The sequence below is a fragment of the Olea europaea genome, chromosome 10 (genome assembly GCF_002742605.1).
Source record: "Olea europaea var. sylvestris chromosome 10, O_europaea_v1, whole genome shotgun sequence".
NCBI classification, from domain to species: Eukaryota; Viridiplantae; Streptophyta; class Magnoliopsida; order Lamiales; family Oleaceae; genus Olea; species Olea europaea.
In genome coordinates, this window is record NC_036246.1 from 10,250,554 (window position 1) to 10,264,279 (window position 13,726).

The 13,726-nt window shown below is 33.2% G+C and overlaps 1 protein-coding gene across 2 annotated transcripts; it reads left to right on the forward strand.

Moving 5' to 3' along the window:
* Positions 1-760: 760 nt before the first annotated feature.
* On the forward strand, positions 761-10,669 carry LOC111401191 (protein EMSY-LIKE 3-like). 2 transcript variants are annotated; one of them, XM_023028815.1, is made up of 10 exons: positions 761-1,073; positions 3,859-4,070; positions 4,164-4,273; positions 4,351-4,600; positions 4,683-4,898; positions 4,979-5,047; positions 8,319-8,555; positions 8,646-8,714; positions 8,804-8,867; positions 10,094-10,488. In XM_023028815.1, the coding sequence occupies exons 1-10, from the start codon at positions 1,046-1,048 to the stop codon at positions 10,138-10,140; spliced, it is 1,302 nt and encodes a 433-aa protein (XP_022884583.1). In that variant the 5' UTR covers positions 761-1,045; the 3' UTR covers positions 10,141-10,488. The 2 variants fall into 2 exon arrangements, with proteins under 2 accessions (XP_022884583.1, XP_022884584.1); XM_023028816.1 differs by lacking the exon at positions 761-1,073 and having other exon boundaries at positions 8,804-8,880; positions 10,094-10,669.
* The last annotated feature ends 3,057 nt before the right edge of the window (positions 10,670-13,726 follow it).

A 13,726-nucleotide genomic window follows, 5' to 3' on the forward strand; every position in this document is an offset into this window, starting at 1 on the left:
TTTGTCTTGTCGTCACGCTGGTAAGCCATTCATCGGTTGTTTCCACCCAGGCTCCAGCTCCACTTCAAGCACCCATCGACTTTTCGGTTGTTTCCACCCAACCTTATTGGTAAGTAGTCCACTGTTTTATTATTACTGGTTTTAGATTGAGGGGTGGTGTAGGCTGGGGTGGTGGGTTAAGAGAAGAAGAAGATCTTTTTTTTTATTTATTTAAGTTTTTTAATTGTTTAATGTAGTAAATAGAAAATTCCAATTTTGCCCTTTTAAAGTTAATTAAACGGTGGTCAAAATTTGTTCTGATGGTCAACTAACGGTATCTTTGACGGAAACCATCCAAAAGGGCCTCCTCACATGCAACGTTTGGAAATGTTGGGGATAACGACTGCAACAAATGAAAAGTTTGGAAAAAGCCTGGTAAAGTTTCAAATGTTTGGGACTTCTATTGTAATTATCCTTTTAATTAATAAAATATATAATTCACTAATTAAATCATAAATGAATTTTAATAAATATCTGAATTTTAAAATTTTCAACTTTTATTCTTAATTTTGAAATTTGTGATATGGAGCTCCAGTGGGAAGGATTAATTCATTTTTAAGGGGCAAATATTTAGGGTTGATGCCAATCAATAATTGGAACAACTTTAACCACTTAATTGTGAATTTTTCATGAAATAAATCCGCACGTGTCCAAAACCCGTCCCACGTAGTCAAACTCAAAACACTTCCGTATAACAAAGCATAGCTCGGAATTCAAACCTCTATATTCTTAACCAAAGTTTATAAACACTTTTCACATCCGCGTATCCTTGCACACTCATTGGGATACTGCTTCAATTGCAAATCACACAAATCTATTCGCCACTCCCAAAAACTTCATGTCCATGTCGAATTAACTATTTAACTCTAGAAAGTTCGAATCTTTTCACAGGATTTTTTCAGGTTTTAAGAGCATAATTTCGAGCTGTCTTGAGAATACTCTTTTAGGGTTCGAGATTTTTGAGCTGCAAGAAATTGTGAATTTCGGCAGAGAGAGAGAGCTGGCAATGGACTACGAGCCGTATGATAGCAGCGGTGAGTATTTCTCCTGATAACAGATGGATTTTGTAAATTGAGGTTAGGGTTTCGTGTAATCATGATATGCATTGTTGCTGTTTGTGAATTTGGGGCGAGTCGGGTCACTATTGAAAGTAAAAAAATTTGTCCTTTTTAGTTTCAGTTCTTGAATTTCTTCTGTTTTAAGAATTGATTTACTGAATTGTTTACCTAGGTTTTTCAGGTTTTGCACTGTCAATTTTTTTTTCCCCTTTTATGTTTAAACTTTGGATTATTTTTTGTTGTTATAGAAGAGAGACATGGAGCGCTTAGAAAATCTATCCTCATGTATTAATAGGTATAAACTTTTTAGCTCACAGTTCATTTTACATTGGAGAATTCTGAACTCATACGAGGGTTTGAATTATTTTGTTGCCGTTACGCTACCATAAGAATTTGATAGTAGTCCAGGTTAAGATGGCACATTAGATGGGTTGTTATACTTTCTGAAGTATCTAAGAAATATATTGATTATTGTGAAATCAAATTTTGTGAACGGTTATTCTCTGTTATACTGAATGTGTGGGGGGAAAAGTAACAATGTTTACAGATGCAGTTTGCAAAAGAGAGAGAGCTCTGAGAACTTACAGACTCTCTCTGACAAAAAGACTCTCTTTCTCCGTTGAATGTACATGATTACATATCTCTAAGTTTCCATGAGGTAGGTGCTTAGAAATTTACTTTAGATTGTAATTTCTTCTACCACTTGTTTAAGAAGTAGAAATGTTGAAGAGTGCTAGGATTGTTCTTATCTGAAAATAGGAGTGGGATGGACTTGATTAACGATTTTAGTATTGGTAAGAAGTAAAATACTGATTATGAATTTTTTATCATGTTATCATGGTAACGTTAGAATGTGTGTGCCATGGTTTGAAGTTCATTTCCATTTCATGTTTTGGAATAAGGAAAACTAAAACATGTTAAGATTTTGGAAATTCTTATAAAAACGATTGAAAAGTTGCATTTCTGTATAAATAAATCCATTGAGTTAACAATACTGGTTCAATTTAGCTACTATAAAATGAGAATATAAGAATTAGTATTAATTATTTTGTGAGAAAGTGAGAAAATTTTATCTTAATGAAAATCTTATATTTTTTTGTGATTAATCTTTTGTCATGTTCTCTAAAATGGAACCATTTCAACATTTATAGAAATGTATTGAAATGTTGAACTGTTTATGTTATAATAGGTATGCATGAGTAATTGTTTATACCAAATTCCCGCTACCGGTCTTCGCCTTTCTGGGTCAGGATGCTTTAGCTTTTTACAGAAAAATGGAAACACGCGTGCGTTATGGCATCTGTCTTTTTGGATCTAAATTGATAGGTATAGTCATACAAATTGATAGCAGATAAATTGATAGGTATAGTCATACAAACTTGTTATGATCTTTATAAAGAAGTCATAAATTAATGCCGAATTAAATGCATGTCCATGTCGACATCTTCACAAATGGCATCTTTAATTATATAAACCTATGAACTTAGTTAAATAAGCTATCTTTTACTCTTCATTTACAAGCATGTTTGGGAGTGTTTACAAAATGTCAAGTTATAAAAAGATAGAAATGAGGGAGGGATAAGTAGGTAATATTTATGGGTTCATCAAAATGAGTGGATAAAAAATGACTTGAGTGTTTATAAATAGTTTTTGAACATGAGTGAAATATAGGGTACGTATATTTTCTCCATCACTTTGTAGCCATAGAATAATTTCTCATGCCTAATATCCTAAAATTTGCATTTATGGTCATGCTATTGGAAAGAGTGTTCAAGCTTAATTGATTTTTTTTTATGACCGTGGGTGTCCAGTTCAGCTTACACGCACCTCGACTAATCATATAGTGCCCTGAAGTTTACAATAGGGTACTCATCTCAGTGGCCTTGAGGAGATTCGAATTGGTGACCACTGGAAAGCAAACCCAAAACCTGTTCAAGCTTAATTGATTGAAAATGTGCTTGTCTACTCCTGCCCATTATAGTGCAATTTATTTCTCTTTCTCCTTCCTTATTCTATATAATGACAGAAACTTAGGATCAGGTGTCTCGATTCTATCGGCTACGATTACGATTACGATTAGCCTTTACATTAGCAATAAATGCTCGTAATCAATAATATGTCCTTTTTTTGGACACCTACTTTCTTATAAGATGTAAAGATGGAGACATGGACAATAAGACCCCAGATTCTTTGATTAACTTTGTTAATGATTAGTTTCTAGAAGTATTACTAGAATATTGCTGCATAATGAGCTGTATGTGTCAGATCACGTGCTATTCTCACTACAAGGAGATGTAAAAGAATAAGCCTCGTTCAAACATAGAAAGCTGTCTTTTGATGCATGAATTGGAGGACTAGTTGGCAAGAGATCCCCTAGGAATTTAATTAATCAGTCGCAACTCGGAACTTTAAATTCACACTACAAAAGAAAAATTTACTAGATATTTTAAGTTATCTAAAGCAGATCCATGAACCTGATCTTTCAAGGCTTTGTTGAAAATCATATTAAATGATATACATGTTGCCCAATCTTAAGTTTTTAGATATGCAGGTTCTAATTTACGTACAAGTTGTTCAACAGGCTTCATTAGTTAAACCCTGCTCTCTAATTGTGTAATTTTGGATGACATGTTAACTTTATTTTTCTGCACTCTGGAATGCTTTCCTTTTGATTTCATTTTAGGGTTTACTGGCTTATTTATTTATATAAAACAATATTCTTTCCTTTCCTTCCTTTAGCTTTGATACGGTTGTGTTTCAGGAACTGATGATGATCTTCCTCCACCACATCAAAATAGAATTCCAAGAGGTGGCCGCATTGCTGGCAATGGAAGGCCTGCTGTCATGGGTGCTGCTCCATATCCTAGAATGCCTGATGAAACTGATATGGAAGCCAAAATTCACCAGCTTGAGCAAGAAGCATACAGTTCAATATTAAGAGCCTTTAAAGCACAAGCTGATGCCATTACTTGGGTACTTTTTGTCACGTTGAACCCTTGAAACTAAGACTAGCATATTTGTTTGATCAGGTTTAAATGACTGTCCAATAAAATGTATTTTCTTCAGGAGAAGGAAAGTTTAATAACTGAACTAAGGAAAGAGTTACGACTGTCAAATGAAGAGCACAGGGAGCTTCTTGGTAGAGTTAATGCAGATGAAACGATCCGAAGAATAAGGTATCTTCTAATTTAGTAGAAATGATATTGTGCTATTTTGTTTCTTCTATTCATCAAAAATTGAGTAATGTTATCAGAGAGTGGAGACAGTCAGGTGGGCTTCAACCAGGCATGCATGTTACTGGTCAAGCTGTCAACGATCCGGTGCCCAGTCCTTCTGTATCAGCTTCTCGCAAGAAACGGAAAATAGCCCCCTCTTTGCCTTCTCAATCCTTTGGTGGGCCATCTCCTTTCCACCCACAGGCAATGGCCACGGCAAACCAGCCATCTTCATCGTCTGCAAAGCGTGGACCAGTGATGGGGACAAAGGGGAAAAAGCCTAAATCTGTAAGCATTATTTATTGTGAAGTTTGCCCCCTTTACAAATTTTGATTCTAATTTTCATTTATAATTTCGTTGATGAGGTCAGATTCCTACTGGTTCGTCCTCAATGAAAATGCAGTATCCCTCTTCTGGTCCAGCTGGAAGAGGTCAATTTGGTAACCGTATTTCTTCTGGTGGCCTTCCAAATGAACCTGGCGAAGGAGCTACGTTTAATCAATTTATCGGACGGAAAGTAAGGACCAGATGGCCTGATGACAATAATTTCTATGAAGCTGTCATAACTGACTACAATGCAGCTGAGGTAGGTCTGATTCGTGATGATTTATTGACTTCATGTCGGCCTTATTTAATACTTTGGCCTATCACTGCAATGTTTTCCAGGATCGACATGCTCTAGTTTATGATTATGGTACTCCAAACGAAACATGGGAATGGGTCAACCTTGCTGAGGTAGGTGCATGATTTTTGGTACATTCAAAAAATATTTTTGTTACACATGGGCAAGTGCTTTATTTCTTATATATGAGAGCATTCCAAATTCAGTTCTTGTACTATCTCCATCAAATAAAGATAGACTTTTACCGTTTTCACACAGATTAAGAAAATGTAATTAATATAATTGGAAATATTAATTTTTATTATATTTTTCCTAATATACCCCTGCATTAAATAATGGTTCAAATATGATTAGTCAATTTGTTGATAGCATTATTCATTAAATTGTCGCATATTAGAAAACTAAAAAAAATTTACTTTTAGTGAGGAAAGTAGTTTATAATTTGGGACAGACGAAAAAGGAAATCAAACATATCTTAATGGGACGAAAGGAGTATGATCTAAATGATGGCCAATGAGCTTGATTTAGATGTTGCTTCTATTCATGTAAGACATAGCTTTTGTTTAGGCTCTATTTTAATTAGGTTTTGGGAAAAATGTATTTTGGAATAGTAATTTTTTTGAAGAATGTATGTTTAAAAAGTAAGAAAAGGTTTTGAGCTTACGTGTCATGTTATTTTATTGAAGATTATGTTTGAAAATGAGTTTTGAAAAAAAATGTATTTTTGGTTTAATGGAGCGCAATCAAGGGCCTAGAGTCAAAAAGTTATTTACAATTTTCTGAATATATTGATGAGTTTTCAAATTGGCATTGAAAATCTCAATGATAAAAATAATTTTGATTGAATACCTGAGCTGTATTTGTATGTCAAAGGGTCATGTGTCATAGCGTAACACCCCAAATTTTCATAAATCTTGAAGTGTTACTAAAAATTTTCTTTTCTTGATATTGAAGGCAGAACTATAAAAGTAAATTTGTTTAAGAATAAATAACTGAAATATCCATTAACTTAAAACTAAACATGGAAATTGTATTTTAAAAAGAAAAAAAACATGTTCAACTAATTAATTTAATAACATGTATTTGAATAAATTTAAACTAACAAAGAATTTAAAGATATAAAAACTTAATGTGTATTTTTACTTTTCCTTGATCCACTTGGCATCCCACATGACCATCTTGCCATAAATCCAATCGACTCGAATTAACCTGTAAAATTATAGTCAGAGAATATTTAAAAATACCCAGTAAGATACGTATAATTTTCATAGACAATTATATAACAATAAATTAGACACTTCATATCACATTTCTCATGTAGTATATTGATGACCAAGCGACACACTTATCGGTAGTACTTTGAATTCTCGAATAAAGAGCCCAATAGAGTTCACATTCCGTTAGGTCGAAATCGAAGGTCCATTGGCAATTCATGCATATATTATTGAACATAAAAGTATAAAAAACCAAATCACTCGCACAAAAGTATCTTACTTGATAGATTTGAAAACTTGTAATGGATTATAAAATAATGAACGTGAAAACCCTTTTTCCTTGTGCTTCTTTTTCTCAATTGCCGTGTATGCATATAATAAATATGTGTGTAAAAGTTCTACCATCTTGTCCTGTATATATAGGTAATCATGACTTAGCCTATATAGAGTTGTGTGTAGAGTAAGGAACTATATATTGCTAGATATTGAATTAAAATTGATATCAAAGTAGACTTTAGATAGGAATAGGTTGTACTTTATAAAATAAAATAAAATAAATTGGATAAAATGAGTTTTCTATTAAAAGTGGGATAGGATTTGACTTTGTACATGTCCATCCTACTACCAAAACCAATTAATTCCATAGTACCTACCTAAATGTTGGGATTGTATCTATTTTCTAGTTATATAAGAATTTTGATTGGACCCATCCAACGCACAAGTAGCTATCTCCAATGTAGTAAAATGCCATTAGATAACAATTTCTTTAAACCTCAAGTTCTTGTGCTTAAAATATCCGAATCAGCTTTTTCTTGAGTCGAAAATTTCTAATTAATTACAACCTACGAAACAAGTCCAATATTGGTATACTAAATCTTGTTCCATCAATATCTAATTATTTGGCCTAACTAAAATGGGAGTTTAAAACATTTTTCATTTTAGTCCCCAACTTTTCAAAACATAACATATAAACAATTAAATTTTATTCTATAAAAATTTTTGTGCATTGCACATACTGCTACCTATATTTCAAATTTGATGTTGTATTGGCTTGAACTAGTTTTAGGTGGGAATGGCTTATCAAGATGTCAAATTAAGATGTAATGTAAGGTAAATGCAAGGTATAACTTTTGAAATTATCGTAAAGGACTATACATGGACACTTTAACTAGGCTGGCATGTCCATATCCAACGTGTGTTGAATACGGACACTACTCAGACACTCTACCAAAATCATTTTTTTCTTTATCGAAAATACTATATATTTTAAACTAAAAGTTATTATTAAGCCCATATTTGGTGGCCATCATTTTTAAAAAGAAAAATGTTTTGAATAGTAATTTTTAGGAGAATGTTTGGTTAAAAGGTAGGGAAATGTTTTAGGTTTACGTATATAATATTTTATTGTGTGAATTTGTAGTTGAAAATGAGTATGTAGAATAAATTACTTGAAAATAATGGTTGTCCAGCATGGGCTAAATAACAAATAGGTACTTATATTTAAAAAATTTCAACAATAAAAATTAAGAACAAGTATAAAGCTAAATCTATACTGTATAAAGAAAAAATTTTAATGAATTTAATCTATATGTCGGCTATGTGTCGGTGTCAGTACTTTTTTTTTTAAAATTGTGTCAGTTTGTCCGACACGTGTCCGTATCTATGCTTCATGGGTAAAGGATTCAGAAAAATTAATGCTCTTAGATTATGGGAGAAAGTGAAATTTAAAATTTTGTGATAATGTAAAAAATAGTTGGTCAAAGTTTATTTCAAAATAATTATGTGTACACTGATACACCAATGATTTTCTAACTATTTGACATAATCTTAGTTTCCATAGAATTTCCATGTTTAATTAGTATTTGACCACTGCATATCATCCACGACCCCCACATTAATTTTACTTCTGTTCCAGTGAGTTATTTTTGAGAAAGCCATCCAAAACTTGCACTTTTAAGTTTTTGTTTTTAAAACTCAGTACTCGTTTTACCCCACTTAGTGGCTCTGCAAGATATCTTACTCTTTCGGATCGTCTACTTTTATTTTTTATTCTTGCGTGTCTTACAACTATGTAATCTTTGGTGAAAGTTTGATTGGTCATTTACAAATTATAATGTGGGTGAAAAACGTTCGTGTATTAGTCTGATCTTGTACTATGTCTTATCTGCAGATTTCTCCTGACGATATACAGTGGGAAGGTGAAGACCCTGGAATTTGCCGTCGTGGAGGTCATGGTGGATCGGGCCATGGGATGAGTCGACCTACTGGGCGAGGTAATGCTCCTGGTGCAGGAAGAGGTAGGGGCTTGACAAAATTCAGGAAGGATTTTCCACCATCGCAGAATGGCATTGGAAAGAAGGGATCTGACATCATTCAGTTGCTTCAGACTGATACTCTAATTAAGGAGGTAGGTAAAAGTTGCTTGAGATGTATATATTATAGTTATACTCAGATGTGCTACTTAATGTGGGTGTTTTCTGACTGTGGACTTTGGCAGGTGGAGAGGGTATTTGGGGCCAGCCATCCGGACCCGGCTGAGATGGAAAAGGCAAAGAAAGTACTGAAGGTTCGAAATACACTTCAATTTTTTAGTCTTTTCACGTTTACTTCACTTACTAGTAGGTTTACTATTATTCTTCCTTTTGATCAAAACAGGAGCATGAACAAGCGCTTACCGAGACCCTTGCAAGGCTTGCAGATATATCTGATGGTGAAAGTGGTATGACTTTGTGGTACATTTATGATGATCCTATGATTTTTTAAATTGGTTATCTTCAGTTTATGGATGTAGCTTCAAATTGTCAATGCCTGCTTTGATGACTGACCGGAAATTACTTGCACTATTATCTGTTGATTGTGGTAAAAATTATACTTTGTTCTTTGATGCTTACATGTTTTTGTCCTGCCATCTGTAATGCTAGCTTAAAATTGGATTTATACTTTTTTAATGACATGCACTTATGAAAGGGAAGAATCTTGACCCTTGGGAACAAAGGGAAAGGGAGTAGAAACTATAGTATCTGTACCAAGAGCCCAGAAGATAACCTGTCATCCCCCTCGACCAAAACCCAAAAAATCAAAGCTAGCACAATCCTTGTGCACAATTAATTACCCTGGCAGACAGCAAAGCTCAATCTCCTATATGGTACAATATGAAAAACCTAGTTCGGATGTTTAACCAGTAGCCGTCTTTTTGTAGTTAGTTTGACATAGCTCCTGTTTGAGCCCATTTCTCTAATAATCTATTTTTCTCCAAATTCTTTTTCAACCACGTATTCTCCCAATAAAATAACTTTACATGCAAATCCTAAACTTTTATCTAATTTTTAACCACAAACACATATTCTCCAGAAAATTCACCATTACAAAAACTCATATTTCCCATAAATGGAGCTCAAACAAAACCATGATGTCCAGGGAATAAATGGCAAAACTTTTTAAAACCATAGGAAGGCCATTTATTTTACAAGAAATAGAAAAGTTTTTTAAGATTATGGGAAAACCTTGTTACGTAATATGATTTCTAATGGTGTTATCTCTTAAGTGGAATGTGTATGTTACTGGTGGTAAACTGCTTACATATCAAATACTAATAGTGTATGTAAAAGTATCCCGTATTGAAACCCAATTGAGGCAAGCAAGCTGTTTTCATTATTTCTATTATTGTCGTCATCGTTGTCAATACTACTGCAGTTATCACCACAAGCAAGTCACAAAACATTATTCTGATGGAGCATTGTCCATCTTTGTATGCTAATCATGAACAGGAACCATATTAACGATGCGGTTCTGTTAATCCCATAATTACTATTCTGAATTTTTGTTATTTGGCTTTCAACTTTACTTTGACAGTAAATTGCTCTTGTTAGTGTAATTGATGGACCAAGTCGTATAAAATTTCTTGACGACATTGTTTTTGGTGATTCCTGTTCTCCTTTTCAACAGATGAAGAGGAACGTTACTTGAATGAGCAACCAATGGGCCGAGAATGATAGAATTGAACAGTGATGGTAATTCTATCCAGCAAAATGGATAGCAAAGGAGACTTAGATAGTGGCCATTTAGGGCAGGTGGCATGGTTTTGTATCTAATGATTGCCAGTATGGTAATAGCCAGATTTGATCCTGGGGTGGGTCTGTTGTATAATGCCATTTTTCAGCAATATTAGCTAGTGTTTAGTTATTTAACTTATGCCACCTCATAGCTGAGATGGTGTTTTTGTCGTTCATTAACAGGCAGTGCGTCTCTAGAATTGTTACAGTTGCCGTGAACTGATCATGTAAAAGTTCGTCTTTTTTCTTTCTTTTTTTCCCTTTTAGATCGCTGGTAATTTATTTACATTTTACCGTGTTCATCATGCTCGGCTTGTTAATAATTGAAATCTATCAGGAAAGTTTAGGCATACAATGGTGTCCTAATAGGCCATATTCATTTAAACTAGTGATCCTATCACATCATTGTTACTCTACTAGAACAGTACATATTGCAATTGCAGTTTAATACTTTCAGCTTTCATGTAAATATTGTAATACTGTGCATTTATTTTTTCATGATCTTTTACAGTTTTGCTGGTACTTTTCCCCCTCCTTTTTTGATTTACCCTCTGATTTTTTATTTATTTATTTATTTATTTTGGCCTATTTCTTTTGTTTATGTTCTTGCAAATTACCTTTAGATCTCTCTCTCACACAAACACAACGTTCCACGCACAATTACATTGCACATTTAAATTATATGGTTTAGATATTAAGCGCCTGTGTAGGGGAAATTTTCATCCGAATTTTAATCAATTATTGTATTGGTGTTGTCATCATTTTGACCTCCTTTTCAATAAAAGCAGGACCCACTTGCTCTTGACAACAACGTAAAAATTGATTTTAATATTGTAAAAAGTGGAGTTAGAGTGGGACATACTTTCTTTGCTAAAGAGTTCGGTTCACAGGGGCTACACAGGCCTCTTCGCTATAGGGGGGCAGGTCCCACAAGAAGTAAAAAAAGGACTGTGCTACAGAGCTAAAGTTTAAATCTCGGGCTCCAATCTAGGGTCAAGGTGGAAAATCTAGGGTCGAGGTGTTTCCACCTCGGCCATTGATCTTCTGCACTTGGGGGGTTCGCCATCGAAATCAAGGGCAGAGGCTCTGCTACATCTGCTCCCTGGAACGGAACTTGGGATATAATCTCAGGTTTTTCAGCATTTCCCTTTTTCAAAAAGGTGGGGCCCGCACCCGCTTAATCTCTCCCACTTCATCTCTCATCTGGCAAGGACCTGTGAACTAGGTCCCTACAACTCTATCTTTTTCCCTTTGCTAGGATTCAATGACATATTTCTTTTTATTAGTAAAGTGTTATCATATTCTCTCAATGTGTTTCTTAGGCTCCATCAAATGGCTTAGCACAGTGATTGTTGAAGTTTGGATGCTTCGTTTCGTGACCGATTTCTTATTTTTCAAAAGTGGTTGTTCTTGAATGTTCTAAAGACAATCTCAACATTGTGGGTGATTTCCTAGTCATTAGTATGACTAGTTATAAGGAAATGGATCGTGTTACATGGTATATAAAGGTTGACACATTGGTTTACATCCATGTGAGTTGGTAGATTTTAGTATATTGATCTTGACAATATCTTTTTTAATCAACTGCTAGATTTTTGACACGTGTGGGTGTCAATCAAGGTATATAACTTTGTGTATACAAATATTTTAATCCTAAGAAAATATAGAATAGATTGAATTTTAGCTCGTTTACTTTTAACATTGATGATGTTCGAGGTTAATCTAGTTCTATTTATTGAGAACTCCAAAGTGGATTGTAATTATGAATTATTTTTCGATTGGTCTCTCATCACTTCATATTATTTGGATCTAAAGAACTAGTCAGGATATGATAAATCAATCATATTTTTGTAGCAATTGAATTTTTTATTTATTTATTTTGCATAAACTTCAATTAGATTAACAAATTAGAAATGTTAATCTTTCCAAGCTAGAGGACAAGAAACTTTCACGTCCAACTGTGTCAAATTTCAATTGTCCCCCGTCTACTTTCAAGGTTGAGCTTTCTCAACTATTACTAGTTTGCAATTTTTTATTTTTATTTTTTGACAATCTTTAAATTCTCCTAGAATGCGGTCAAATTGAGGTGGGAAAACTTCCTTTCTAATGTATAGTACAAGGTATAATTGGTGTGAATATAGGTCATACAGTCAAGACTCAAACTTGTCCAATTAAAAAATTTCGATCGAAAACAAGTGAACCTAGCCGATGCTAGTTCATCGGTCGGTCTGTCATAATGAACATGATCATTTTGGACTTGATTGTATAGTCCGATGATCCAAGAGGACAACTTTGCTAGCTCTATTTAAATTAAAAAAAAATGTAAAATACAAATTAAAGAATCGTTGTGACTATGGACACTCATTTGTCTTTTATGTTTGTCACACAGTGTCTCACACCAACTTGGAACATACATAAACTGTAATGTATACACATCAATAAGATATTCATTTTCTTATCAAGATTTAAATTTTCAATTGTAATAAATTTTTGAAAAACGAAAAATAGAAAACACTGAGGGTTGGACAATTGTAATATTGACGGTCTAGGGGTCGGTCTGATCATTAAATTCATAAAATAATTCAAATCAGGCCCAGACCATATTTTTATAAAGATTTTTCATGTTGACATTGAGCTTGAATTGGGTCTATATGCAGACATAATTTATCTAGTTCGATCCACTCATGTTGACATCTCTAGTTACGACAAGCGTGTGCTTCATATAACTAGAACTAGATAAAGAAACATTGTCATCGGTTCATAAATCTTCGTATATACTCCTTCCCATCAAGAAATAGTTGCTAAGATTTCAATTTGAAAAATATGTGTCAATTTTGTTTGGAAAATTAAACAAATCCTTATTTTAACGAAAACCAGGTCTGAAACTTATATTTTCATAAATCAAATATTTATTGATAGTAATTAGTAATATATTAATAAGTTTATGTTAATACAAACTAAAAAAGGATAATTACCATTTGGAATATACTACTTGTACATAATGCAATGTCTATAGTGATGTTCTCCCCCTCACATGGAGGGGAACTTACGTCGGATAAATTATAGAGAACAACGACGAAATTGGAGAAAACGATGAAAATGGATCAATTGTAAGACATCCAAAGTTTGGAAACNTTATTATTATTATTATTATTATTATTATTATTATTATTATTATTATTATTATTATTATTATTATTATTATTATTATTATTGTCCTTTAAATACAAAAAAAGGACCAAAATGTGGAAACCTCCATTCGATTTAAATTTCATCATATTCTACATATTTTGAAGTGAATAACAAGTGTATACATCAATTCAATCCAAATCATACAATAATTTTCAAGATTCATAGCTCGATTTCAAGATTTGAGCCAAAAACATAAATTTCTCCTACTTCTTTTCATCTTTTTTATTTTCGGTTGATTTTTTCAATTATTCTTGTTTAATTTAATTATAAGAATGTTAGGCTAAATTCTTCTTGTATTGGATGGATGATGAATCTTATTAGTTGTTCATTTCAA